The sequence below is a fragment of the Carassius carassius genome, chromosome 5, assembly GCF_963082965.1.
Source record: "Carassius carassius chromosome 5, fCarCar2.1, whole genome shotgun sequence".
NCBI classification, from domain to species: domain Eukaryota; kingdom Metazoa; phylum Chordata; class Actinopteri; order Cypriniformes; family Cyprinidae; genus Carassius; species Carassius carassius.
The window spans coordinates 6,226,386-6,254,322 of NC_081759.1; the positions used below are offsets into that span (position 1 = coordinate 6,226,386).

Here is a 27,937-nt window from a genome sequence, read left to right on the forward strand (position 1 = left end):
CGTTAACAGAGACTGCAAGAATTAAATTGGGTGTGACTGATTAAGGAGACATACAAAATGCACAGGACATGGGGTCCTCCAGGACAGGTTTGGGAAGTACTGGTTTACAGTAACTTGACATTTGACACAATGGTGTGGTGTTCATGTGACGTTGTGTGGAATTAGTGTATTCAGTATGTCAATGCTGTATTGATGGGCGGACAATGTTTCATTGATTGTTTTTGCGGTGACCTTCAGCTCTGTCTGCTAACAATTGTTCTTAGAAGAATTTGTTGATAAATAATTGAGTTCATATTTACTTTTGATTGCAGACTTTGGTACCTTGGTAAATCTGAATCTTGGTTTATTATTTGTAGAACAAAACCAACATACATGGCATACAATAACTATATACAAACCATTCTGTCATTATTTACTCACCCTTGTGTTGTTCAAGACCTGAATGACTTGCTTCCTTTGGTTTGTTTGTCACAGAACGCAATCAGATCACTTCAGAAGATGTGGACAAAATTCATCTCCATGTAACTTTTTCCTATGGAAACGCAAACAACAAGGAACTAGTCGTATGTTCTCTGTCTTGTTACCCAACAAGGTTGGTGATGTAACACACTACAAGAAGAATAATCACAATGGGTTGAGCTTGTGCCAAAAAAAAAAATTCCTCTCCAATTTAGTGACGCTAGGACAAAGGGGGAAAATGAGGAAGAATAGAGCATGTGATGATAACATTTTTATCTTCTGTCTCTTAAAAACATAACCAACAAATACAGGCAGTGATATAAAAGCAAAACTAAAAGCAAAACTCTCTTTGTTCTCAGTGAGCCTGCTTTACAATTATATGTTCACTGTGAGAAAGGGAAGCGAGAGAAAAGCAGAAAAACAGTTATGACGTCAGAGCAACAAATAATGTGACACTGGTGTCTAATCACAGCATGTCCAACAGGATATTTTAACTCAAGTGTGTCATCAAAATACGCACAATTGCTGTTTAGAAACCACATGTAGACTTTCTGGTGCTGTTATTATTTTCTGGATTTAACGTCACTTAAGCTACAGGTTTTGAGACATTCTGTCAGTTTTCTGGGAAAGTAGTTTCAACTTGTCCCTCAGTTTGCAATAAAGTGAAGTTTGTATTTTATTCAAGCATTTACATTTATTTTATTTATTTTTTATATTATATAGTGTGTGTATAGAACACTAATTGGTTCTACTGACAAAATAGTTTGTTAACCCCTTGGGTAAGGCACTGTGCTGAACAAAAATTTCCTACACACTTTATCTCAAGCCTCCATTGCAAATTCCACAAGGTCAATTTACAGCTAGTAAGGGAGGCTTGGTACAGAGAGAGAGAGAGATGTGTGTGTGAATTACCTGGGTCTGTACGTTTCTCAGCAGTGTGCGGCAGCAGTGTTTTCTTCACGTTAACTGTAAGTTTAACTGCTTTAAGAACAGCAATATTACCACTTCGCTGCAAAGAAATGTCATGTAGCTTTTCAGCTGCAAAACTATCTTGATATAGCTGTGGGGCTGCGCTGATAAACATCTGTGTACGGTGTCCGTCTGTACTGTGTGTGTGTTTGCACATATTTGTATAGGAGAGAGAGTGGGAAAAATAAAGCTTGTTTTCCATCAATCCATAGAACGTAATTTACTGGGGAAAACGTGGAAATAGTTTGTAATTTCTATCCTATCAATTGTTGTATTTTTTATGATCAGTGTATTTATGGGTTTTGGATCTTTTGGTGTTTTAGGCTGTAAGGTACGTTGACCCAGTTGTGCACAACACAATAGAAACAAGCTGCAATGCAATGGAAACAAGTTGCAACACAACAAAATTAACAGCACAACAAGATTAGCACAACACCGTGAGAATTAGTGCAACACAATGAAGTTAGTCCTATGTGTTGTGCCCTGCTGGGCCACCAGGTAAAGACCATTGAAATAACTGAAATCATTTGGTTAAGTGATATGGAACTTTAATGTGCTCAAGACTTGGAATTATGTTAGCCCTGCCTTTCCTTAGAAGTAGTCCCAATTCAAAATGTCGAATTATTCTCTTTAGATAAGTTTGCGGTCAAATAATAAACATTTTTCAAGTGCCATTACAAAATATAAGCTCCACACGTCGAATTTAAATAATCTAAATGCATTAGGATGTGCATTATAATAAACAACATTTCTGAGACTAAATTTCTCTGGTAATTGATGGAGTCGGGTGCTGTAACTTACAATTACTGTTCTCAAACAAGTGAAGGAGACAGCCAAGTTCCTCACATTTATGAACTTTTTTCCCCCCGAAGCTCTAAAATTGCAGTCCCTATTGGATTACCTAAAATTTTTGGGGCATTGTTTTGGTTTTGGGAGGTTACCATGGAAACAGCACACTTTGAAGCAAGGAAACACAACCTAATGGTTGCTTTTTCATGATGATAAGCCAGTGTAGCTAATGCAGCCGGTAGACTAGAACTAATCAAATCATGATCTCTGACGATGTTATATAGAGCTGCTATATTCATTTTTTTATTATTATTATTATTTTAAATCCACCTTCTCACCCTCACCGCACTAAGCTCGGTTTACTCTGTTTGTTGGTAGCAGGAAAAGCATCTATCTTTTAGTCACGTAATAATTATGCATCAGAGTGCATGTTAATGCGTGCGTGTGTGTTCCCACAAGGTCCTTACAATAAATCATTCAACGCTGAAATTGGAAACAGGGAGATCACGTCACACCTGGTACATAATGACACAAAAGTCTCTCACACGCACAAAAAACAGGGCCTAATTTAATTTCAATGTGAACATGCAGCACACTCATGTATTAAGAGAGGTTTAGAATACATACGAATACTTACCGTTAACTCGCAAAACGGGTGCACAAACTACATTAAGCCATTGTTTTGATCAAGTTAACCACGCAACTCTTCACCTGTCTTTATTTAAAGAATGGCAAAACTGTTAGTCAGTAACTAAAAACACTTTACCGGCCACTAAGCCACATGGCAATGAAGCACCGGTCGCTAGGAAACCACAGAATATTCTAAGCACGAAAAAGGGAGTGAGTGAATGTCCTCAGTGTTGAGAGAGAGAGAAAATCACATCTTATCTGGTTTAACCAGACACCTTATCCAATGGCCATCGCTGTTCTTTGTTCCCCAATCTGGAGTCAAGTCAACCGTTGATAAGACAAAGGCAACCTCCAGACCTCTTATGCCTGTGCTCTTCATTAATGTGTCATTTAGCCATATATACGCACTTGACAGACGCTGTGTTCGGCTGTTAACTGAATATGTCAGACAGGGCCAATTTTTTACGCTATTAACACAGCCTAAGTTGATAGAATCAGTTATATGATTACATAACAGATCCATTGTCAAATGACTGGACTCTTGCCATGTTTTGTCTTGACATACAAGTTAGCAGACATTGTGCTGAACATTAAAATGTGATGTTTAGTCAACCTTGAACTTTCAGAGCAAACGTTTCTTGAAGATAGGAGGTTAAAAAAACATGCATACAGTAAGAGAGAAGTTCTGTTCTCATATGATAAGATATATGTTGATATTAACCATGCTTCAAAACACATTGGCTTTGAAATGTTAAGTGCATGTTTTATACCGATACTGGGCCATAGCTGGGTGGTTTTGCATGATTTGCTCTCGCCACAGGTCTGAATCTGTTAAAAATTTTCCATTGTGAATGCACGTGCTTAGGAGGTGATCTGCTGATGTTTTTCTGTTGCAAAAGAAAAAAAATTACTTAAGCAAGTATATGCAAAGATACAGTGACTCGAGGGACTCAAGTTTGCATATACATTAGAACAAGAGTTTTAGTGATGGGGGTGATTCAGGATAAAATGTCACTTCAGTGATTGTACATTTCAAACTTAATCATACTTATATACAGACTGTATAGTCTACACTGACTGACTGCTGTTTCAGGTCAATGAATCTGGTCAGTGAACTTTGCTGAAGAAGAGGAATAAAACTCCAATTTACTGGTCTGACTAAACTACAAATACTCTATTCTCCTTCTTTTACATTCAATTTTTAGAACATATTCAATATCTGATAGATACCTTGACTTGAAAGGAATATTAAAAGGGTTCAGCAAGTGCTAAAAATTCAGAAGTGCTAAAAACATTTAGTAACGTTTCTGACAACACATGGCTATGATGCGACTTTTGAATTTTAAGCCAGTGCGCACAGTGGGAGAGTGTCAAAAGACCAAAAACAGTAGTGTAAAGATGTTTGATCAACAGGAGAATAAAGCCCCACAACAGATATGGATACAGTTTTATGAAGGACAGCTAGGAGTGGTTCTTGATTTTTTTATTTTAAAGAAATGTCCAACAAAACTGCAATACCATTTAAACTTTATTGTGATATCTGAATAGTTTACAATACAGTGAAAACAGACAAATAAGTTTTTTCTTTACTAGGACAGAATGCAAAGCAATGTAATCAAGTAAAAAGAAGAAAAATGCTTTTTTGCATTGAAGAAGAAAAATAAGAAAGAATGAAAACCAGGCACGACTTAATATAGCCAATATAAATACAACATGCTTTAGACCTTATATTTTAACAGTCCTAAGAAAATAACTCCGCAAACGTATACAATCGTTTCCTTTGCATACCACTGTTGCCTTAAACTAGATGTTGTTTGAATGACAAATCTCAAAGATTAACAGCTCCAGAAAGGTTTGAAACCAATGTCACTAAAAGAAACAGCAATAAACAATCTTTTCTACTGCCAATATCAGAAACACCTTAATATGTCACTGTAAAAGTCAAATCACAGTCCAAAAAAGCTAACAAAGTAATTTCCCACTTGGTATTCACAAACTCGATTTTTGGTTTAAACAAGTGGTTAACAGTAAAAATGGTCTGATTGAGCGATTTCTTATTTTTTGTGTGCACACTGACAGTGACACTGGCCTGGATCGAGTTCTGTTTCTGTAAATCTTAGGGAAAGCTGTTTTGTGTGTGTGTGTGTGTGTGTGTGTGTGTGTGTGTGTGTGTGTAAAATGGTCTGGGTCGGTGTTTCTATTGTGGACTTTTGGCAGGTGAATCCAGCTCACCGCTGACCATGATGCTAAAACACGACCAGCAGACATTCTCCTATAATGCTCTTGACAGGAAATTATCAAAAATCAACTTTAATATTAAAGAAAAAACAAAAAATACAAAAGCTCATTATCATCAAGCTAAGAGAGCACACATCAGAACACGCTGTGAGACAGCAAAAGAAGTGTCATAAAGGAAACAGCACAGAAGAACTAATGAACAACAGCAAAAACGGCTACAAATAAAGGAAGGGAAGTAAGGGAACACGCATACACGCATACAACACACACACACACACACTCTGTCTCTCTCGTCATTCACCCACATATATAAAGCCAGAGGTACAGTGAACAAAAGTGCTTCAAGTCGGGGAAGTAGAGAAACTAACCCAGTAGAAATATGTATAAAACCTTAAATATGTTACTTTATGTACAAAACTGTGTGAGAGGGACAATGTATTGTCTGTAACTCTGTATCATCTTTCAAGTAAGATATTTCTACAACTATTTTGTTTGCATTGTATTTGACTGATTCGAAGGTCACGTGACCGGACTGACCTTATCGGCGGCGAACGGTAACAGAGGATTCGCCACTCTTTCTACTATTGCCCACCTTCCCACCCACCCTTAAGCATGACGAAACCTCGATATTCATCTGTACGATTCGATATATATTTAATTCTATTTGATAAAAATCTACATTAAATGCCCCTCTTTATCTCTACAGGAAGCAAGCTCCGCCCCCTTCCATTCTAACAGCCCCGCCCCTTTTATATACTTTGCAAAATACAACCACTGTTTCATAACATCTCTAACTTTGACACAGAACTATAAAAAAAATACTGGATTATATTCAACTTTCAAGTGGATAGAGGTTCTGTGAGGTTCGTTTCCAAGTTCGCGTCATTTTCGAGTTGATACAAAGCTCCAGCAGAGCTTCTAATAGACGTGCTGGGTTCTCGGAGTCATGCGCCGCACAACACAAGAGAGGGAGATTTTTTTATTTTATTTTCTATTTTATCTTTTGAAGAGGCACAAGATTCATGCTGCTTAGAGGCAAAGATGTGGAGGAAAGCTAAAAAAGGAACACATCCGCTCGCATGCTCTCAGACAGTCCGGGTAAAGTGCAGAAGGTTTAAAGTGAAAGTTCCGGATTGCATTTATCTCTATTAGCAGCAAAAGAATCACGTAACGCCACATTGAATGGTGTCCAATTGTAAAATTTGAGACCTGCTTCTGATGGGTGAATCCAATTGGACGAATTACGAGCATAGCGAACAGGTCTGCAGAAGAAAGCAAAAGCAGTGTGTTTGAAAGTAGAGGGAGATGATTAAGCCAGCAACCACCCAACCCTGAAAATCATTCAAAGCATCTAATACAATCATTCCATTATTTTCCATGAAAAAAAGGCCATAAAATGGACAGACTTTTGCCTCTAAACCCATGAACAAGGCCTCTGCAAAGTGCAAACAAAGTAACTGCATTCAAGTATGCCATAAACATAATGTGTAAAACACACTGAGCTAACATGCATGTGCATGTCCAAACATGTGGTTTAACACATAAATTACACATAGCAATGAACATACATGTGATTGTAATATCAACAACAATAGTTTAGTAAAATCTTTTCATCATTTGGCGTGAAGGGGGATGAAAATGTAACGCAAACAATGTTCCGAGGACACTAGTTTCAGTTTTCCCCAATGTCCAGTGTATCCAAACGGCTGTCACTTGTCTTGTTTAGTTTAATTTTTTTTCTCTCACCAATAATACGGTTGCAAAAATGGAACCTGCCACGAATGACAACTCAAAGACGCGTGTTTGTGTAATTCACCAAAAGCACCAGAGACAACTAAAGCTCCTGTAGGGTTCAGACGCAGAGAGTCCCACCAATTGCACAGTGAAGTCATCCAATTTCGGAAATAAAACGGGTAAAACGCAGGGGAACTGCCATGCCACTGCAATGCTGAACACCCACCCCCATCTGTAATATACTGCTACATAGCCTAACCCTGAAACCAACCCCAACTCTTATAACGTATGTCAATTGTCGCTACCCCAGAGTGAAAGGAAAAACAATCAGAATGGGCTTGATGCAGAGAAGGAGAAAAATGCTAACCAGTAACATCAGTCCACCAGGAAGGACTTAAGATTCCTGTCCAAACAGAACGCACACTAAGACACCGAAACAATTTAACGGGGCAGTCAAACAGGAAGGGAGAAGGTTCAGATCCCAAAGTGTTGACATGTACATCTCGGAAAAAGGTCCTAGAGAGTCTTTCAGTGACCATAGACCGTCTTCAGTTCGCTTTCCGTCACTCTGCCTTTGAGTTTTGTGATGACCCAGTAGAGATGTCGGGATGTGTCATGGTCGACGGTGGCGTGTGTGCGCGCGCGTGTCTGTGCGTTTTTTGTTTGTGTACGTGTGCGTGTGGTGGTGTCACTCGGCAAAGTCCACGGCAGAGCAGCCCAAAGGTCACTGAGCGGAGAGGAAGTAGGTGAAGGTCACTCCCAGCCATTATCTTTGATCATGTGAGCCAGCTCGATGATGAACTTGCCTTCTTTGTATTTCTGACTGCTCTCAAACGCATGCTCCTGTAACAGAGACAAAAACCGACGAAACGTCAGGACCGAGAAATGTGCAGTTTTGACTATTGAAATAAATCAAACAATATTTCTGCCTACTTGAAGGGATTGTTCACCCAGAAATGAAAATCCTGTTATCATTTACTCACCCAAACCCATAATACGTTGGTTAATCTTCAAAATACAGATTACATTTTTAATGAAAGCAGAGAGTTTTCTACGCCTCCACAGAAAGTTCAGGTAACAAAAACTCCAAAAAAGATCAGAAGATCCAAAATTGCCATAAAATGGCAATAAAAATTGTTTAGATGCACATAAAAGCATAAATTAAATCTGTTGATTATATAAGGTGATTGAATCTCTTCACAAGATTTGGATTAAAACTCTCAATTCATATGGATTTTTTAATGATGCCTTTATGACCTTTTCAATTTTGCTTTCCTGGACTTTCAATGAAGGGACAAAACCACTCAGGTTTAATAAAAAAAATATCTTAATTGTGTTTCAAAGCTTAACCTAAGTCTCATGGGCTTGGAAAGACATGAAGGTGAGTAAATGATGACTACATTTTTATTTTGTTTGGGTGAACAGTCCCTTTAACAATAATGAAAAACAGGATTTGCCTTTCTCTTAAAAGATTATGATATTGATATGCTTTCCAGTGCATCCAGACCATGTATTGAAGTTAAACTACAAAAATATACAAATGACATATGCCACATATACAGTACATATGGCTTTTGCTTGGCAGCCATCTCCTTTTTCTAGGATGGCTGCACAATTTTGGGGGGAAAAACAGAATAGCAATTTTTCTGAACTGATGACTATAAAATGTGTCTTTAAAATAATAAACAATACTGCTGCAATACTGTTGCTGGATCTACATTGATACAGAGATCTTAGCCAATCATAACAGAGGCCTTTATCGCACAGTAGCCAAAACAGCCTGTTTAAAAAGGTCAGAAAGAGAGAAGAACAGGTTTGGTCCAAGAAAGGGGAAATCAAATGCTATAAAATGCAGAACAGGAGCCTTTTAATGTATTCTGGACAGAAAAGACTCCCTGTTACATGATATAACATGCTGAAATTATATAAAACTAGCTATTGCTTTAGTATGGTCAGCTTAACTAAAGTCTTTTTGACTGCTTTAGTCTGTCTGAATCTCCTCTCACACCTGTCCATTACTCATCTGACTTAAATCTGCCCACTAGAGCAGTGGTGTGTCATCCTGCCTCTGGTTCTAAACCCTACGCTGCCAGCTTTGACTCAGATGGCTTGAAATAAGAGCTGCTCCTGAGAGTTTCTCATCAGATGATGGTGAAAAGAGCTTCAAGAAACTGGTCTGTGATCAGTGTTTCAGAGTTGCTTGAATCTAAAGGCTTTGTAATCAAGCATGCGGAGACCTGAAGACTAACAAGATTGAGTCATGAGTGTAAGATCCCTCTTAACCAATCCTCAGACACCATAAGAGCTCCGGTTTAATCAGGAAGAGTAACAACCACACAATACCTCAATACCTGCCATCTACAAAAACACAGAAAATACATTTTAAAATCTAATTTATTTTTGTGATGGCAGATCTGAATTTTCAGCAGACATTATTCCAGGCTTCAGTGTCCCATAATCCATACTTATAAACCAGTTTCACATAACTGATACACAAATCTTTTGCAAAATTATAAATGTCTTTCCTGTCACTTTTAATTAATACAATGCATGCTTGCTGAATAAAAGTATTAATTTATTTTTAAAATATTTATTTATTGTCTATTTCCATATTTTCATGTTTGATGAAATGTATTCAAATATTAATAAAATGTAATTTCAAATGTTAAATTCACATAACAGATCTGTTACGCATCATATTATGAGATGTGCGCTTGTTTTAATGACTTATTAATGAAAGTTATTATAAAATCCTGTCAAAACTGATCTATTATTCAGTGTCTGCGTATGAAAACACAACAGCATGAACTCTTACAGCATTGAAGTGGGTCCTAATTGAGCGGTGAATAAAGACATATATAGATCTAAATGTGTGCTGGACTGCAGGGAGAGGTCAGAGGATGTTAATTCTGGTCACTAGAGACCAGCAAAGTAACAGGATATCAGTAGACAAAAATAAAGAAACCCACACAGCTCAGATTAGCCAACTGCTGTTACTGCAACTGCAGAACAAGCACTCTGACAAGCACGTATCAGCAAAGTGAGACACCTCGAAACAAAACGCAGCTTGTCTTGTGTTGCAAGGAAAAGTGTTTCAAATAATAGTCTATAATTTGCATGGAATGGAAGGAGAGTTAACTTACGTATTTCCAGCCCAGGGTGGTTTTACAGTTTTCACAGTAGATATCCGCCACAGCGTGTAACCCTGTTAGGAGAACCCTCTCCTCTGCTGGACCACAACCCACATTCACACTGAGGGGAAAGAGGTTAATCAATGGTCAAAATGATTATTCATGTGACCGATGGGTTTTCTGAAAGTCATTGTGGGTAACCTTTACTGGTTGACCACTTAGGTGGTCAGAAGCAGTACTACAGCAGATATGATTGCTATCAATGGAAACCAGGTAGCATCCCAGCTACGACTAGAATAGCTCTAAAATTACATTAAATTTTCAACAGAAATCAACTGACATAAAAACAGACTATGCATAAGCCATTTTAGATGCCGTTGGCAAAATCATATACACAAACTGCAGCATTCAGTTCAGTGCAATTTACGTAAGAATGGTTTTACAAATGATTTACACAAATTTGTTCTGCTTATCTTTAATGAGGCTCAAATGGTAGTAATCCTACAAATTAGTAGCAAAGCAAAATGTTATTTAAATTAGCTGATGGGGACCAGATGCACTGCATAATGAGCTGGCTTTGATATAATGGTCAAAATGACTGAAATACACACTGAATAAAAATCTTTATCTCACAATTTACACACACTATCATTCCGAAGTTTGAGGTTGGTAAGATTTTTGACTCTTATATGCTTACAAAGGCTGCAGTTATTTGATATATTATTAACAATTAAAATAAGTTTTCTATTGCAATATATTTTAAAATGTAATTTATTCCTGTGATGCAAAGCTGCATTTTTAGCATCTATTCCTAGAGTCTTCAGTGTCACATTATCCTTCAGATTCTGATTTGTGCTCAAGTTATTTTCAGAGTTGAAAACCGTTGCGCCGCTTAATATTTTTGTGCAAATAATGATATTTTTCTAGATTCTTTGATGAATGTAAAGTTCAAAATATCAGCATTTATTCTAAAATTAAAATCATTATATTATAACGATTATACAGTATATGTCACTTTTGATAAATTAAATGCATCCTTGTGGAATAAAAGTATTAATTTCGAATGCTAGCATATGATATTTGTTAAAGATGTGACGTGCATCAGCAGGCTATCCAGTGGTAGTGTGAAGTGACCTAATTTAACTAATTTTCCATTAACACATACTTTCATAAAGTCTGTATAGGTCAAAACTGTATAATATTTCAAGAGAAACTTAACTCTTAATTAAAGAATCCTTTTTGTGTTTATGTTTTTATATCTTTACAATGGCAATGTTTAATGCTCATGCACTACTGTGCATTGCCTGAGGAATATCACAGTTCGCTAACACATTTAACCTAGACTTCATCATCGTAATATCTCGCACACACTGGAGCGCTAGCTTAAACACACTGGCAGCGCTATGCTTAAATATGATGAATCATCAACTCGCATCATTAGATAGCAGTGCTATGTTTAGGCCTACAGCTCTTATAATATGCAAAACAGCTATTCCATTTCCTCTATGAGCCTCTGATAGAGATATTAGGGATAATGTGCAGTCGCCCGGTCATTATGACAAAATAAACTCCTTCAGGGTGATATATGACCCATCAGCCTTGGAATCAGTCTGGGTTTATTTTGCATAAACGACCAGGTACATAACCCTTTTTATAAAAATACCATTCAAAAGTTTTCTGGACGGTAAGATTTTTAAGTCTCTTCTGCTCACCAAGGGTGCATTTATTATACATAAATTAAATGATAAATTATTAAACTATAAATTATTGAGGTGGATGAGATATATACTTACACTGAATTGAAGAGGTAGGCTCGTCCCTGGCTGCCTTGGAATGACTAGAGAGACAAAAATAGAAATATAATGTTATATATGAATGATAACTTTACAATCAAAGTTCTCCCACACACACACACACAGATACATCAGACCCACACATGGTTTTCCATGAAAGAGTGTGTGTGGGTGTTGTGGTCCTCTCTCTGTATGTTTGTCTATGTGCGTGTGAGTATGTAGAAGGTCTGTCTGAAACACACTGTGTTCTAACAGCCAAGCTCTGGTCACAGGCCAACATGTGGATTTCATAAATGAGTCTCTGCGTATGTGTGTGCAAGTATGAAACAGTGTTTCTCTTTAGAAAATGTGTGTATGTGGGTTTATGAGACTATACATAATAAGCTCCACACATTGAGCTGACTAGTGGAGAGTGAAGGAACAGAGGTGCTTTTATTCCTCGTCATAAAAATGGAGATAAAGCTGAATGCTGACAGGAGGCACTTCTGCAGGGTTTCCATTCAGTGTTTAACGGGATTGTTTTCCCAAAATGAAAACTGTTATCATTTACTCATGTTGGTCCAAACCTGTACTGTTTGCTTTCTATATATGTGTGTGTGTGTATATATGTAAGGACTGTCAGTTTAATACGTTAATTAATTATAGTTATGAAAAAATGTCCCTGTATGAGTTAATAATAATAATGTTTGTATCATATAATAAGCAATATCAACACAGTAGGGCTGGACGATTATGGCCTAAAATCAAAACCTCGATTAATTGAACATTTTACCTCGATTACGATTAATGAATGATTATTTTGTTTCTGTTTTGTTTTTTTGCCCTCATAGTTCACTGAAAAGGTTTGTACTGTAAATATGATTGACTATCAGCAGTTATTTTATCTATGTTCGTAACATTTCTTACTAGGGTTGGGTATCGTTTGAATTTTATCGATTCCGATTCTGCTTATCGATTCCTAGTTTCGATTCCAATAAGATAAAAAGTCAAACATTTAGATGTCAAACTTTTTTACAAAGCATTCTGTTACAGTTGAATAACATGAGCAAAAATCGGCAGCCTACAAAACACTGCAAGAGGAATTTTGCCTGTGATTAAAAAAAATACCTTAGCAAAAACAACTAGATTAACATAAATTTCTAATATTAAAGTGTTTAAGACAAGTAAACAGTCAATAATAAGATAGGAACAAACAAATCAATTAGCAATATCATAAATAAAACAAAAAACAAAATTCAGGTACAGTAACTGTAATTAAAAGTTTAAAAACACTGCATTGATTTCTTTTTATAAATAAAATAAAGATTAATCAAGTAAAGTTATTAAATACATTCAGTCAAGATCACTGAATGGCTTTCTTTTGTTCTTTAATTAACATTAATGACAGGCAGTGCGTTTATTAGGCTGTTGTCTCTTTAAGCAAAAATACTGCACATGTGTGTTTTCTTTCTCATCGGTTTATGTTCACGTAAGACAAAAACGGCTGCGTTTATGATGATATACTGATGTAGTTTTCTGTATCGTAGTTTCGACTCTGAACAACCTTTTCTACAGTTAAAATGCACAGAACAGTCCGAGAACGGACACAAACCGGGAACCCGCAGCCCGACCGCCGACCGCTGCTCTCTGTGCACGCGCTTGTGCTTCATGTGCGCTGCACACAAACATGCTATAATAAGTTTTGAGATTCTAAGCTACTTTATTGATAAATCACAGGACAGCACTGACAACTAGTTTCTGTGTTCCTCTGTGCGCGCGATCTTCATAGCTACTGTTTATATGAGTGTTTGTGCCACAATGCAGCTGTGCGAACATGGTAGCTCGATATTATAATACACATCCGATCATCTAATCGCTTGAATCTCCAAACCATAAAACAAATACAACTGACAAAGTTTAGTGAAGACGCAAGGCTCACCGCTCACGCGCCATCAGTGTTGAACCGGCGTTCACCTCCGTGTTTTGCTTTTATGCCACTGACTGGCAGAGTCATGTGGCTACACACGCGCTAGTATGCTTTTAAGGGGGAAGTGTTAACAGGATTAAAAAACCGAAATAACCGACATGGGAAAATTACGTCGGTTAGAGGTTATGAATTTCGGTTTTGATTACTTTTCGATTAATCGTCCAGCCCTATTACACATAGCGAGAGCAATATCACACGAGTACTGTTTTTGTCACGAAGAACATGAGTGTAAATGTGATTTTATACAACATTTCAGTAAATAAGAAGTTATTATGCTATATTTTAAACACAATATTCTGTGTTTTTGTTCAATTTTGCCAACAAAAATATTACCTATAAAGCCACAGCAGAACTGTTGTGTATCTCTGAGCAACGCAGTGGTGTTTAGTTTCTGAATGAATCAGCGTTTTGAACTAATCGTATGAACCGATGATTCAGTAGCCCACAGAGAGAGCCGTTTACTGAATTCCTGAATGAATCAGTCTTTTGAGACATTTTCCGCCACCTGCTGTTAGTTTTAGTTTCTTCTTTAGAGTATCATTTTGTTTATTAAATAATAATAATAATAAAAATAAAAAACATTAAAGGGATAGTTCACCAAAAATAAACAAACAAATAAATTCTTCTTCTTGCTTTATGGCAGATCGCAGACTTATAAGTGCATTATCACCAACTATTTCTCAAATTGACCACTGATGCTCCTAATTGAGATTGTAGATAGTCAATGGTCCATTTGAGAGATAGGTGGCGATAATGCACTTATAAGTCTGCGATCTGCCATAAAGCAAGAAGAAGACGACGACGTTTGGTTTTGTTTGTGTATATTGTTTTTTTTGTATGTTTTAGCCGTGATTCCCATCCACTTCCATTATAAGTCTGACAGACTGCAACGGTTTGTGTTAAAAATCTTTGTTTGTGTTCTACTGAAGAAACAAAGTCACCTACATCTTGGATGACCTGGGGGTAAGCAGATAAACATCACCGTTTCATTTTTGGGTGAACTGTCCCTTTAACAACACTTCAAAACATTTATGGTTTTTAGCGAATGAGCAATGGTTAAAGTGACGCTTGCCTTAGCAAATAACACTAATAATGACACTCAGTCATGGTGAGAATACTCTGAGGAGACTGTACACAAGAGAACTTAGTCATACAAAGTTGGTCTGTTTTTAGTAAAGGACATTATAGTAGTAGGATGTGTGGAAAGGTTAGGCAAACATATTCATGGATGGAGCACTGAATGATCTGAATCACCAGCTAAAAATATGGATTACCAAGAACATGTGCAGTGCTTTTCAGATTAGGACAGCTTTCTGTGAAAACTTAAACACAATCTCATCAATGCAGTTAATTATAAATTAATATTCCAACTATGCACATCTAGTATTTTTTTACAAATGCAATGCTTGCTTGTTGTTGGTGTAAGTGGCTGGATTTAGGCCAGTGTGCTCCTGGTAACCAGCTGTCATCCTCGGTCGCAAGAGCTGGGACGGGGTGAATCGGCTTTACTTTTCCACTGCCGATGACCCCAGTATAGCAACAAGCCTAATAAAGACTGTTAAAGCCCACGGCGGCTGTCTGCGCTCTTCTAAGAGGAGTGTCTAACCAGCTAGAGCTAAAGGCAAACGGGTAATTTCATAGGGACATTGACACAATGAAAGGCCCCCAACTGTGTCGTTTTACATTGTGGGACATGTAAATCTGGCTCTAGCTACAATGTAGGTATAATGCACACAGGAATGAGAGAAGGTGTGAAAGCAGTGCATTTAGGAGGAAGCGAATGCATTTAAGCCAGATCAATAAGATTTAATTACAGATCTACCTCCATTATTATGTTATAATTACAAAAGCCATGGATGACAGTCCTGGGAAACATTCAGTGCAAATAAGCAAAAAGATACATTAGTGACAGAAAAAAAAAATTTATGCAGGCTTTAGATTCAACTGGACATTTATAATAAAGGTACTAAATACAAGTTAATTATTTGCAGCAGAAATTCCCTCACATTGTTCCAAGTGACTGCTTACTTTAAGGTTTTTGACATGACTTGAGCATATCTTGGTAAGTGTTGCTTGGTTTTCAACTACTGTAACCATAACAGCAGGCCACACAGAAGGGATCCCTGGGATTCAGCAACTCACTCATATTTGCCAAAAGATACGTTTCTCTTTTAAAAAGATTAATGAACACCGGTTTTCCGCATGACAAGGGCCAAGGCTATTTAGGTTAACCTGAAGATGCAATGAAGTGTAGATCAATTATTTAAATTGGCAGTTTGGACTGTGTGGACTAATGCATACAGTAAATGCTGCGTGCAAACTAAAGGGTGAATACTATTTCCTACAAACCTGGAATAGCATTCTTGTTGGCCTGTTGTTGGTGGCCTGTTGCATTGCTTTATCATCTCATATGCCAGTCAGAAGATTTACGGCATCAATTCACTGATTCATGATCATGTCATAAACTTTGACCAGTATCATCCACACACTTCAAAGGATATTCAGTCCATAACAAAAACATCAAAGAACAGACGTCACTCATGTCTTTATGCAAAATGTCTGAGATTCTTTCTGCAGCCAACACAGACTGATTTTAAACGCAAGCCTAAAACTTTCCACCTGGCTTAAAAACAAAACCATCCATTCTTCCCTGCCTCTTTCGCCTGTCTTTATTTATCTATTGGCTAAAGACATACTCAGCACTGACTGGCTGACTTTCCTCCCTCTCACTGGTCTTAACACTTCTGCTAAAGTAACCTGAGATTACTGTTGTTAAAACAGAACAAGTGGGTCAGACTCAGTTACTGTTCCTATCAACGGCACCTGGCTCTGAGACAAACTGCAGTAAAGGCCGGGCTTGTTCTAATTCTTATCAATCATTACCTGATTGTGGGGAGCAGTTAAGAGGCTTGGTAACCCACTTTAACTACTGAGGAGGAGTAATAGGGAGTTTTACAGAAAAGGGACCATCAACAAACAGATGCAGATAAAGGCTAGACTTCATAAAATTCATAAACCTACACAACCAGTTGTACTGATAGCTTAGCATGTCTCCAATCTAACATGGATAAGCATGAAAATACTCAGCAAACTAAAATAGTCAACTTTAAATTAGATACTAAAAGTAGTAAGTATACATTTTTTTTGTAAAAAATAAAAACAAATTTATATATATATATATATATATATATATATATATATATATATATATATATATATATATAAAGTGTTCTGTTTTCAAAATTTTTTGAGTAAATTTATAAAATGTGTAAAAATATTATTAAATAAAAACTCACACATTAGCAATAAGTAAATATTTATGCAAGATGCATCAATTAATGTAAGATGTATAAATTAATTAATACATATTTATGCATTATTGATTCATTATTACAGCTATGTATCATGTATTATGAGAGATTATTATGCATTATGAGAGAATACATTTTGCAAAGAAAAACAGGTAAAAGTATAAATAAATTTGGACAAAATTATGCAATACGTAAATACGTATATATATTAGTGCTGTGTCAATGTCAATGTCACCTTTATTTATATAGCGCTTTAAACAAAATACATTGCGTCAAAGCAACTGAACAACATTCATTAGGAAAACAGTGTCAATAATGCAAAATGATAGTTAAAGGCAGTTCATCATTGGATTCAGTTATGTCATCTCTGTTCAGTTAAATAGTATCTGTGCATTGTATATGCAGTACACACACATATATTATATAAACAAGACCTTTTTTTGTGGATGTGAGATGTGATTAATCACATTAATCATTGCCCAGCACTAATATATATATATATATATATATATATATATACACATATATATACAGTACAGACCAAAAGTTTGGACACACCTTCTCATTCAGAGAGTTTTCTTTATTTTCATGACTATGAAAATTGTAGAGTCACACTGAAGGTATCAAGGGCTATTTGACCAAGAAGGAGATCGATGGGGTGCTGCGCCAGATGACCTGGCCTCCACAGTCACCGGACCTGAACCCAATCGAGATGGTTTAGGGGTGAGCTGGACCGCAGACGGAAGGCAAAAGGGCCAAAAAGTGCTAAGCATCTCTCGGGGAACTCCTTCAAGACTGTTGGAAGACCATTTCAGGTGACTACCTCTTGAAGCTCATCAAGAGAATGCCAAGAGTGTGCAAAGCAGTAATCAAAGCAAAAGGTGGCTACTTTGAAGAACCTACAATATGACATATTTTCAGTTGTTTCACACTTTTTTATGTATATAATTCCATATATAATTCCACATGTGTTAATTCATAGTTTTGAGCCTTCAGTGTGAATCTACAATTTTCATAGTCATGAAAATAAAGAAAACTCTTTGAATGAGAAGGTGTGTCCAAACTTTTGGTCTGTACTGTATATATATATATATATATATATATATGCTTCCTTTCAATAAAGGTTTCACCACAATTAATATGTATCAAGAATGATCGCATTATGAAAGATATCAACAAGAAGAATGATATCTGGCATGGCAAGTCCTGGCTTCTGTGGCCATGCTGGAAGAATGAAAGTATGTCATAATCAAATTAACCTGCTTTACCAGTTAAAACAAAAAAGCCACAAACATTTTCCACTTTTGACCGCTAACAAAGGCCTCCATTCTGAAAAAAAAGTGGGTCATCTTTAAGGCACCGTCTAAATATCAGGATATGTAAGGAACATCTGTTAAGCTTTTCATGGTTTAAATGTCTATTTTCGCCCTTAAAATCTCCTCGCAGATAACATCGCAGAAACAATGTACCCTTCATAATATACGATCTGCCATCGAGCAGGGCCATTTGTTAATGAAATGAAGATGCGCACCATGAAAAGAGCCCTTAGATTTGCAGTAGCTACAGGGGAAAGGCACTGGACCCAATGAAATAATCAGCTTAGAGGTAATTCTTGGCACTGAAGAGATGAGATGTAGAAAGGAAGTTGCAGGAGAGCCCATACAGCAAAAGCGCTTTTCACTCAAGAGCGACACACCTCCCTAGAGCATGTGGTGTTTTTTATAAGTGCTAAGAGCATTAATGCTTCTATTTGAACACACAAACAATCCTGTCCGAGTGTGCCATGGCTGAATGTAAAGAGACTATCTGAAAGATTGTGGAGGATAAACGCGCTGGAGCCTGAGCTGAAGCCCATTCAAATAAATTTTGTTTTACTCCCTGTGAAATTACATTCTTTGTCATGAAGTTTGTCCCTGGTCTACCTTCATGTCCAGAAAGTTTAACTGGCAAGGATTCATACAGGCAATTAATAGAGTCTAAAGAGGGCATGATATTACTGCTGCTCTCCACAGATCTTATTTTAGATCCTATGTGTATTTAGATACAAATGGCACTGCATCCTCATTACATGTCAACAAGCCATAACTTGGCCGTAATGAGATTTGTACATTTTTACAGATTTTAGAGATACGAAAATATATCAATTAATACAAGTGACAGAGTATTCAATGAACAGCAGTGCATTATTCAGCCTCAAAATCTATAGCCATGTCAGTGTATAGTATATGTTTTCTGTTTATAATAGAATTGAAGTCATTTTTGAGTACAAAAAAATGAAATATACAATTAAAAAAGTGTGAATAATATATACAGCAATATACATATGATAACATTATATTTGTATTTTGATATAAAAGATAAATATATAATGTATTTTCAGAAGTAAAAAAAAAAAAAAAAAAAGTTTAAACAATAATTAATTTCAGTAATATATAATAAATGTATATACATGCGCACACACACACAGATACATATTTGTTTGTTTGGGTGGAGTACATTTAGCCTTGACCTGTTTGAGGCCACTGTCATCTTTATACAATACCACTATAAAGTAGGGCTGTAGCTATTGAATATTTTATTAATCGAGTGTTCTACCAAAAATTCCATCGATTAATCGAGTAATCGGATAAAATGTGTTTTTGCTTAATTAAAGTGCAATGTTAATTATGCAAGAGAAAATAAGACTCCTGGGTCTCTTAAAATGAACAACTAAGTTTCCTTTTTTAGAAAAAAAATATTTGTATTTTTTAAATGCATAGAATGCAATGCATACATCAAAAATAAACATTTATCTGTCTGTACTTGTACTGTGAACAATGACAATAAAGTTGACAGATGAATTAAGTGCATTTAAGTGCCATTCAGTTGGGGTTTTAAATAAAGCATTTTCTGAGATGCACATTTAACATTAAACACATTAAACAATAATTTAATTTATCTTTTAATTATTGAAAATTTACTTTTTGGTAAACAAAGGGGATTTACTATAAAAAATAAAACATGGAACAAATGTTGTGTGATTAAACCTTAAAAAAAAAGTTTGATTTTTTTTTTAGTAGTAGGCTATGTACAGTACATTCTGCTGAACAATAGTCTTTAACCGGACTTTTATTTTGACGAGTTGACTTACCTTTACAGTTCTGTGTATGTGATGTGACGCTAGTTTTACTCAAATCAAACGGTCAAATGTTCATGAAGTGACTGTCAGAGCAGTTCTGGAGAAGTTATTCATGTGTTCACGTCTTATTTAGTGAGAAAGCAGATGGCGGCACGTCACGACGCGCGCTTCAGTGTCTGTAATAAAGGAAGTCGCGCGTCTGCTCCATTCATTAACAGAGACATGCAGAACATGCAGGATTCATATTTAAACAGACTATTCTGGCTTAATATTTACAGATATTAGTCCATATCATGATTTGATGTAAGTGCAATGACCTATTTTTTATTAATTCATTCAAAATTTGGCAAATTCCGTGCCATTCCGCGTTAAACTGTAAATTCCGTTTTTATGACTGGATTCCGCGATTCCCTCCGCGTTTTCTGCATTGCGGAAATCATAGGGCCCTAGTTGTGGTATGCCAGCTCTATCTTGCAATGGACACACGCCACGACGTTCTCTTTACGTTTGCCCGCGTCCTCAAATCAAAACACTGCTGACTCCTTGCAGTATGCGATTTCGGACGCAGGGCTTGTGTCTCCTTCCGCTTTGTGGATGACGTAAACGCGTTGTGTCACATTAAAAAAATATCATTGCGAAAGAACCTGACGTGAGATTTTAAATAAATTAAAAGAGGCTTCGAGGCCTCGATAATTTTTTGTAATCGAGTTACTTGAGTTACTCGAGGAATCGTTTCAGCCCTAATATAAAGAACTGCACCACTGCTTATATACTTAATCTATGACCTTAAAATAAGAACAACAAAAGTCTCGAAACACGTAATGGAAATACAAGTTGATCAACATTCCATTTCTCAGGTCAACATAATCCATAAAACGATTCTGGATCACCAGGAGGACATGTTAAACAGCTTCAAATTTATGACCCATAAAGCAGCATGTGACGTGGCTTCTTATTGTAGGTGAGAAGAACTTTAATTAGATGCATGTTCCTTCACTATAAAAATGAGACTGGATTCATAAAAATCTTCTAAAGAAAATATTTTAGAACTTAAGAATTTTTCCAGAATTTCACTTTGGAACATAAACTAAATTTGATTTCATGGCTGCTCTTGCTGAAGATTTGCTGATCAACTAAAAAGCCTGTCTTTTTGTACTGGCTTGCAGATTACCGTAATAATCATTAAAATACTGTTGTTGTAATTGAGAAATTAAAAATAAAGTCCCTGTTTGACAGAATTTGGAATTCTACAGTCATCACACACAATCACAACTCATCATTGTTTACATAATGGATCACTGGTGTCACTTTTGAATACTTTTGATATATATGTAACTAGTGTCATGTTCTAATAAATGTAAGGGACCAATAAAATCATTAAGCGTCTTACCTTTGGGGAGATTATCCCCAATTTTTAAGACAGGTTGAAGTTTATCCAAATTTTAAAGGTCAATACACACGGTTCCAGCAAACAATGAACAATGCTAACAGGCCTGATCGTTGGGGGGAAGGGGGATTGGATCATTGTGTTACAATGGTTGGCTTGTGTTGGCATTGGCCATTGCTTGATTGCTTACGCCATTGAACTTTTAGAAATTAAATATTTTTTAATTTTTTGGAATATCTGAGAAGTAACATACTGCAATCTGGTGATGGTAGTTAAAGGTCAACGTCCGTTGTTAGGGTTGGGATTAGGGTTAGGGTCAACCCTAACCCTGAGATAGCCTGAAGAGATTTTTAAGGATTTCCTTTTCAAGTATTCAGATTCTAATTCAAAGTCCTTTCTTAAGAACAATCTTAAGATAAGAACATTCTTAAGAAATGTTTTGTAAATCTTAAAAAATAAAATAAAACCAATTCTAAGTTTTTGGAAATATGAAATTACCAAGAATTTTTTTCTTCAGAATGTTTCGTGAATCTGACCCTTGAAGACTAATTTTCAAATTACATTTTCCTGGAAAACAAGAAATTAACAACCAGCATTCAAACAGGTTAACCAAACCATCTTGTCTGAACTACAAGAGGGTTCGACTGATCCTGACAGGTGCTGTGCATACTGGGAAATGGATCATCTCTTGCAGTAGCGTTAACAGCTTAGCCATCTGGGAGAGCGGCACGTGCCTCCTGTGCGAACATATCCTGTTATATCCAACAAACAAGATTCAAAGTGTCTACTGTGGTATCACAGTACACCATAGACAAAATGGTACTGTAGTTAAGCTGATAAACCTAGTATTATGGGTGCCATCAGGATATACAGTAAAAATCGCAGAGACATGACTTATAGCATGTTGCAAGGTAACAGAAAAAAAAATATGTAGTTTTACTTACATATAGTAATGTGTTATATCTTATATATATATATATATATATATATATATATATATATATATATATATATATATATACACACACACACATACATACACATACACACACACACACACATGTATGTAATAGAATAATAAAGTAATAATAATAGTTACATATATAATATATATTTTAAATTAAAAATAAAATAAAAACTTTGAAAGCAGCTAAAGTATGGTAACAGTAATGAATACTGTAGTTAATTTGGTAGTATGGCTACTTTTAATTAGTTACTCTCCAACACTGTCTATGAGTCCATTAGAGTCTCCACTAACCTTTGAGATGAGCTCATCATGATTGGCGAGATGTGCCCGGCAGTGGATGCAGCTGTAGGTTCGGTGACAGTTGGGCAGGTAAGCCTGGAAGGTCTTGGACTTTGTCATCTTTACCATCTCACAGTCGTGGTGCTCCTCACTAGGTTCCTCTGGGCTGGCTCTAGATGAGTTGCAGCTCTGCTGAACTTGCTGACATAAGAAGCACTGGAAGATGCAAGCAAAAGCCGTCGTTGTTGTGGAGTGGATGTGTGGCACGCTCCACACAGACACCGCAGGAGAAAATACGACCTGGAAATAAAGGGAAAGGAAGATGGGGAAGGCCATTACTTTTTGGAATAAACATACTCTATCCTACCAAACTATAAAAGACAGACAGGCAGAACTGATTAAAAAAAAAAAGTTCACCCAAAAATTAAAAGTCTTACATAACTTTAATCTTCTTTCTTGGAATTTTTTTTTTTTTTACATGAAACACAAAAGAAGAAATTGCACCGGTCACTTTTCCATGCAAATACAATAAACACGGACAAGAGCATTCAAACTTAAAAAAAAGACATAGAAGTATGATAAAATTTCTCATAGAAATTGCATGGAAAAATTAACCATTGAATGCTGACAATATTTTTCATATTTTATGTTGAACCTGCATTTGCATTTATAAATTTAGCAGGTACTTTTATCTAAAGAGACTTACGCTGCATTCAAGGTCTATACACTTTTAACTCAAGTGTATTTTCTGGGAATCTAACCTATGACATTGGTGTTGCTAGCGCCATGCTCAACTTGTGTTAACCAATACTTTAGCATGAAAAATTAGTCCTAGAATTGCAAGAATACTTAGCAAATGAGCAGCTGAAATCAGATAAAAGCGAATGAAAACAATCATTTCCTCTTCACCCATGACAGCTTAAGCCTGAGCAGTCAGTGGAGGCATTGTGTGTCTGATGAAGTGTGAATAACAATGATTTTTCTCCAGTGAATACCACATATTAAAGATTCACTTTTAGCCAATAAGGATTGTTTAAGCATGTCAAAAGCTGCAGCTAGTTTCCATGTGCACCAAGAGGACCAAGCTAAGATTTATTGCCACTGTGGGAAATCCAGCGTCTATTAGAGGATGACATTCAAATCAACTTGCTTAACCAGGCCAGACTGCCCATTCATTACAGAGTCAAAATATTACTAATGCAGTAAATTACGGCTGAACTTATTTCATTAGATTTTAGCAATTGGCCAGCCTTTGATTATCCCACAGTAACATATTATGATGTGATACCACTGGTCCGTAATTCTTTTTCAGGAAGATAATTATAAGTTATTTTAACAAAGATGAGTGCTGCTTGAGGCACTGGTAGATTTCAATATGTACTATGCTAACTGCCATCCCTTTTTGGCATTCGTATTTTTTCATAGTTCACATAACGTTCACACAGACAATCAGAAAATAACAGGAAACCATGTATAATGCGCTAATGGGGCAACAACACTTTATGCAATAGAAAAATACAGACACACTTCCGCAATAGCACAGGAAGCTCCAGCCATGCAGACCAACAAAACGCGCGAGCTCTGCTCCTGTGGCGCCAAGTGTTGCCAGATCTTGCTAAAACAAGAAACATGCTCTGATTTACCTTACCTGATCAAATCAAGCATGAAGCACCAACCCCATGTTGCTTTTCATTTGCGTTAAACAGTCATAAACGATGTAAAATGAATCCTGATGCTAAAAAAGTATGTATATCCTCCTCCACAAATAATTTAGACGGTTTACATATTATAACTGACCAGTTAATATCTCATCCACACACGTGAAATGGCATTCTGAGAAAAGCAGAAACGGGAAATGAAAGTTGAATTGGGCTACTAATTTTAATAATTACATAATACTGCGGTGCGCATAACAGATGGGAATATTTGACATCTGCTATTAGTAGATCATAATTCATTGAGCTGTAAAGACCAAGGTCTTGGCAATCAAATATAAGACTGTATTAATATAATTGTTATTAATAAGCTCTCAAAACTGACCATAATTATAAGCGACTTTACGTAAACACAAAGCTCCACGTCGCGTGTAAAAAGCGGAGATGGCAACACGGTCGCGCGTTCACGAAGGCAACTAGAGCTCGCGCCGCGCGCTATGTGGCACGCGTCTCGGTGTAAAGTAGAACTTGTTTACCTGTAAACATCATATCTGTGGATATTCAATATGTATGTTTTTTGTTTTTTTGCAGATCTATGCAGACCGTCCAAACATAAAAGGTCGAGATTATTACCCACATTCAATGTTTGTAGGAAGAATTATATTGTACACAAAAATAATCACATTAGACGCTCGCGCAAATGCCATGTCAAGCGTGCTTTCACAAAGAGAAGTTGATTTTGTAACCACAAACAATGTGAAAATAATGAAAATGTTTATAATTGTTTAATCGGTTAAACAGCTAATTTAATTAATGTGAACAAAAGAAGCGTTAATATCCTAAAAGAAGCCCCGAGGACGGTTATTCTGAAGAAAGATCAACAGCAGACAAAGGAGGTTCACGAGCGCGTTAACCTGAGAGGATAAGGCTAGTCAGTAGTCATGAACATTATGGCTTAAGAAAAACAGTAATATCTATAACAAACCTAGCCATTTAAGAGCTCGAGTGGCCACGTTAAGATCCTAATCACTTCTAGAATAACAAGCGAGTCGATTATTTCGTAGCATTTATTCGGCGTAAGCATTAATTTGTTTTACTTACAAAGTGACAAACAACTAAAAGCAATTCAGCGAGCCAACAATAGCCCACCAGTTACAAAAGGTGCAAAGTGATTGTTGTCAGCGGGATCTTTAGAGAAAACAACAAAGAAACTGTGCGTATTGTGCGACCAACGTGGAAACAAAACAAAGACTCGTGCTTTGTGACAAAACCAGGAAGCGCTGAGTGACACGGAGACAGAATTTGAGACTTGATATCTGCAAACACTAATGCCAAAGGTAAATTGTATGATTCATGCAATCAATATACCATATTTGAGTTTTAATTAACTTATAAATCGCGTGCATGAATCCAGCTCCACATTTTTCCACTGACAGACCAGATATTTAGAAATGAATGGTTTTGAGCCTGTGTTGTATGAACTAACAAGCGTTCTACAACAATAATCATGTTTCACGTAGACTATCTCTAAGATAGAAATGAACATAAAGTCTCAACTTACCACCTGAACTGGATCTCAGTGCGAAGTTTGGCATAGATTTTCTTTAGGGAAGCTGATATATATATATATTTTTTTTCACCAGAGTATACTTTGTGATATTTTTATTTATTTGGTTTCGGTTGTCTCGTCTCGGTGCAAATTCCGTCTTAGACCTCAAACTGAGACTATCTGACAGTTTTGTTTGTCGGTTAGGCTGTACATTTCTCTAGTCTTTGTTGCACTCTTTGTGTTTGTGATAGTCTTGCTGCTTTGTGAGTGGGCGGGGCGTCGCATTACAGGCGTGTGAAGCATCCAATAGATGGCCATGGGGGGCGGAGCTACCAGCCAAGCGAAAATAATCCCGGATGTGTAAATAAATACAATGCAATTTATCGATTACATAGGTTAAGATGATGACTTAATCGGATCCGTGTTTTGCATTATGTTCCTTACAAGAGCTACTTGCATAAGGAATAATAAACCAACGAGGTGAAGTGGACAATTTTCTTTTAGATTTTAACAATGATTTGGTAGTAAAAATATACAATTTAGTATTCGTTAAATAGATGAATGTCTTGCATTATGATCTGTAGTTATTAGAATCCTATAGCTACTTTCAGCCATATAATGTCACTGATTCCTTATTTATTGTACATCAAGAAATACCACATGCAAATCATGCCAACATACCAAGACAGAGTCATTTTTGAGCAATACTGCTCTAAAATAGGGGTTCATGGAGGGATGGGTTTCACAGCCTGACAGCACTAAAGAAATGGCCCCATCTTTATGCGTCAGAGAGCATCTGCTACGCCTTATAAATAATAAGTGAAGAGACTGCCTAAAATAAATGATGGTTAAAAATAAAAATAAAATACAACCCAGATTTTTAGTATCTGTGTGCAACTATAACGCTAGATGCAATGCGTAACGTTAAAACTTCCTGTTATGTACATCATATGTCATCATATTCGTTGAAAGTTCAAAGATAAACAGCCTAACTAATAATTACCTATTGACACAGACAGACAGACGCAGTGTTCCGACGATAATCAATATTGATCAATAGTTTCAAAAGCGAACAGGAGGGCGTTAATTCGTGAAGTCTTCTTCTCCATAATCAGGAAGCCTGTCGCGTCGCCACCACTGTCCTGATGATGTCATATGTTTTCATTCTGCGTCCCGTTTTATAACTCCGCACCATGGTGATCCACAGTAAAGCTTTTCACACGGACACAAGGCGATTATTACCCAGATCACATAATTAAATAAAACCAAAGACCGTTGTGCTTGACAGCGTCGCGTTTAAACTTGCTGCTTGCCGTATCTTTTAAAAACACAGCACACCAATGTGACCTTCGCTTAGGATGCAGTGCTCTTAAAGCAACTCACACACTAGGTGTTCTGCATCGGAAAATAGCATCTAATCTGAAAATAAAACATGAGAAATGTTGCACGATGCAGAATGCAATACCTTTTTGGTGGAAGTGGATCAGTTGTTCTCCCCACTGCAGGGTTTCTCATCTAGGAGCGCTGCTGCGTCCGCGTGTGTCACGACGGTCCACGATGATGCTCTTTTTGTTGTTGTTGTTGTTGTTCAGAGTCTACTGTTCATAGTTCTTCTGCTGTGACACTCTCTTCTCTGCGGATTTCTTTCTTTCTTTTTTTCCCTTCTTTTCTGAATGATACTGTGATGCGGTCACGTACGAGGCGTAGATCGCTATTAGTCTGCGCTCCACGCTCAACAACATTCACGTCTGTCCTGTCTTCATTCACAAATATTTCTCACGCTTTCACGATTTCTTACTTTTTAAAAAGCAACCACAAAAAAGAGTTAATTAATTATACTGCGAGAAAGCTGAGTGGGGAATTTTACAGATTGCAATTATGCAGTTACAGTTTTAAGGATTTTTAAGGCAACAAAACCTAGGTAATCATCTTAAAAAAAAATCCAGGAAAAAGAGAGAAAAA

The 27,937-nt window shown here is 36.6% G+C and overlaps 1 protein-coding gene across 4 annotated transcripts; it reads right to left on the bottom strand.

The window, feature by feature from the left end:
* Nucleotides 1-27,618, bottom strand: ypel1 (yippee-like 1). 4 transcript variants are annotated; one of them, XM_059549598.1, is made up of 5 exons: nucleotides 25,988-26,240; nucleotides 22,784-23,071; nucleotides 11,744-11,787; nucleotides 9,963-10,071; nucleotides 1-532 (listed from the first exon to the last, which is right to left on the bottom strand). In XM_059549598.1, exons 2-5 carry the CDS (start codon nucleotides 22,898-22,900, stop codon nucleotides 512-514), a joined length of 291 nt encoding a protein of 96 aa, XP_059405581.1. In that variant the 5' UTR covers nucleotides 22,901-23,071; nucleotides 25,988-26,240; the 3' UTR covers nucleotides 1-511. The 4 variants fall into 4 exon arrangements, with proteins under 4 accessions (XP_059405581.1, XP_059405578.1, XP_059405580.1 ...); XM_059549595.1 differs by lacking the exons at nucleotides 1-532; nucleotides 25,988-26,240 and adding exons at nucleotides 4,363-7,662; nucleotides 27,441-27,618; XM_059549597.1 differs by lacking the exons at nucleotides 1-532; nucleotides 25,988-26,240 and adding exons at nucleotides 4,363-7,662; nucleotides 26,979-27,197.
* Nucleotides 27,619-27,937: the final 319 nt, after the last annotated feature.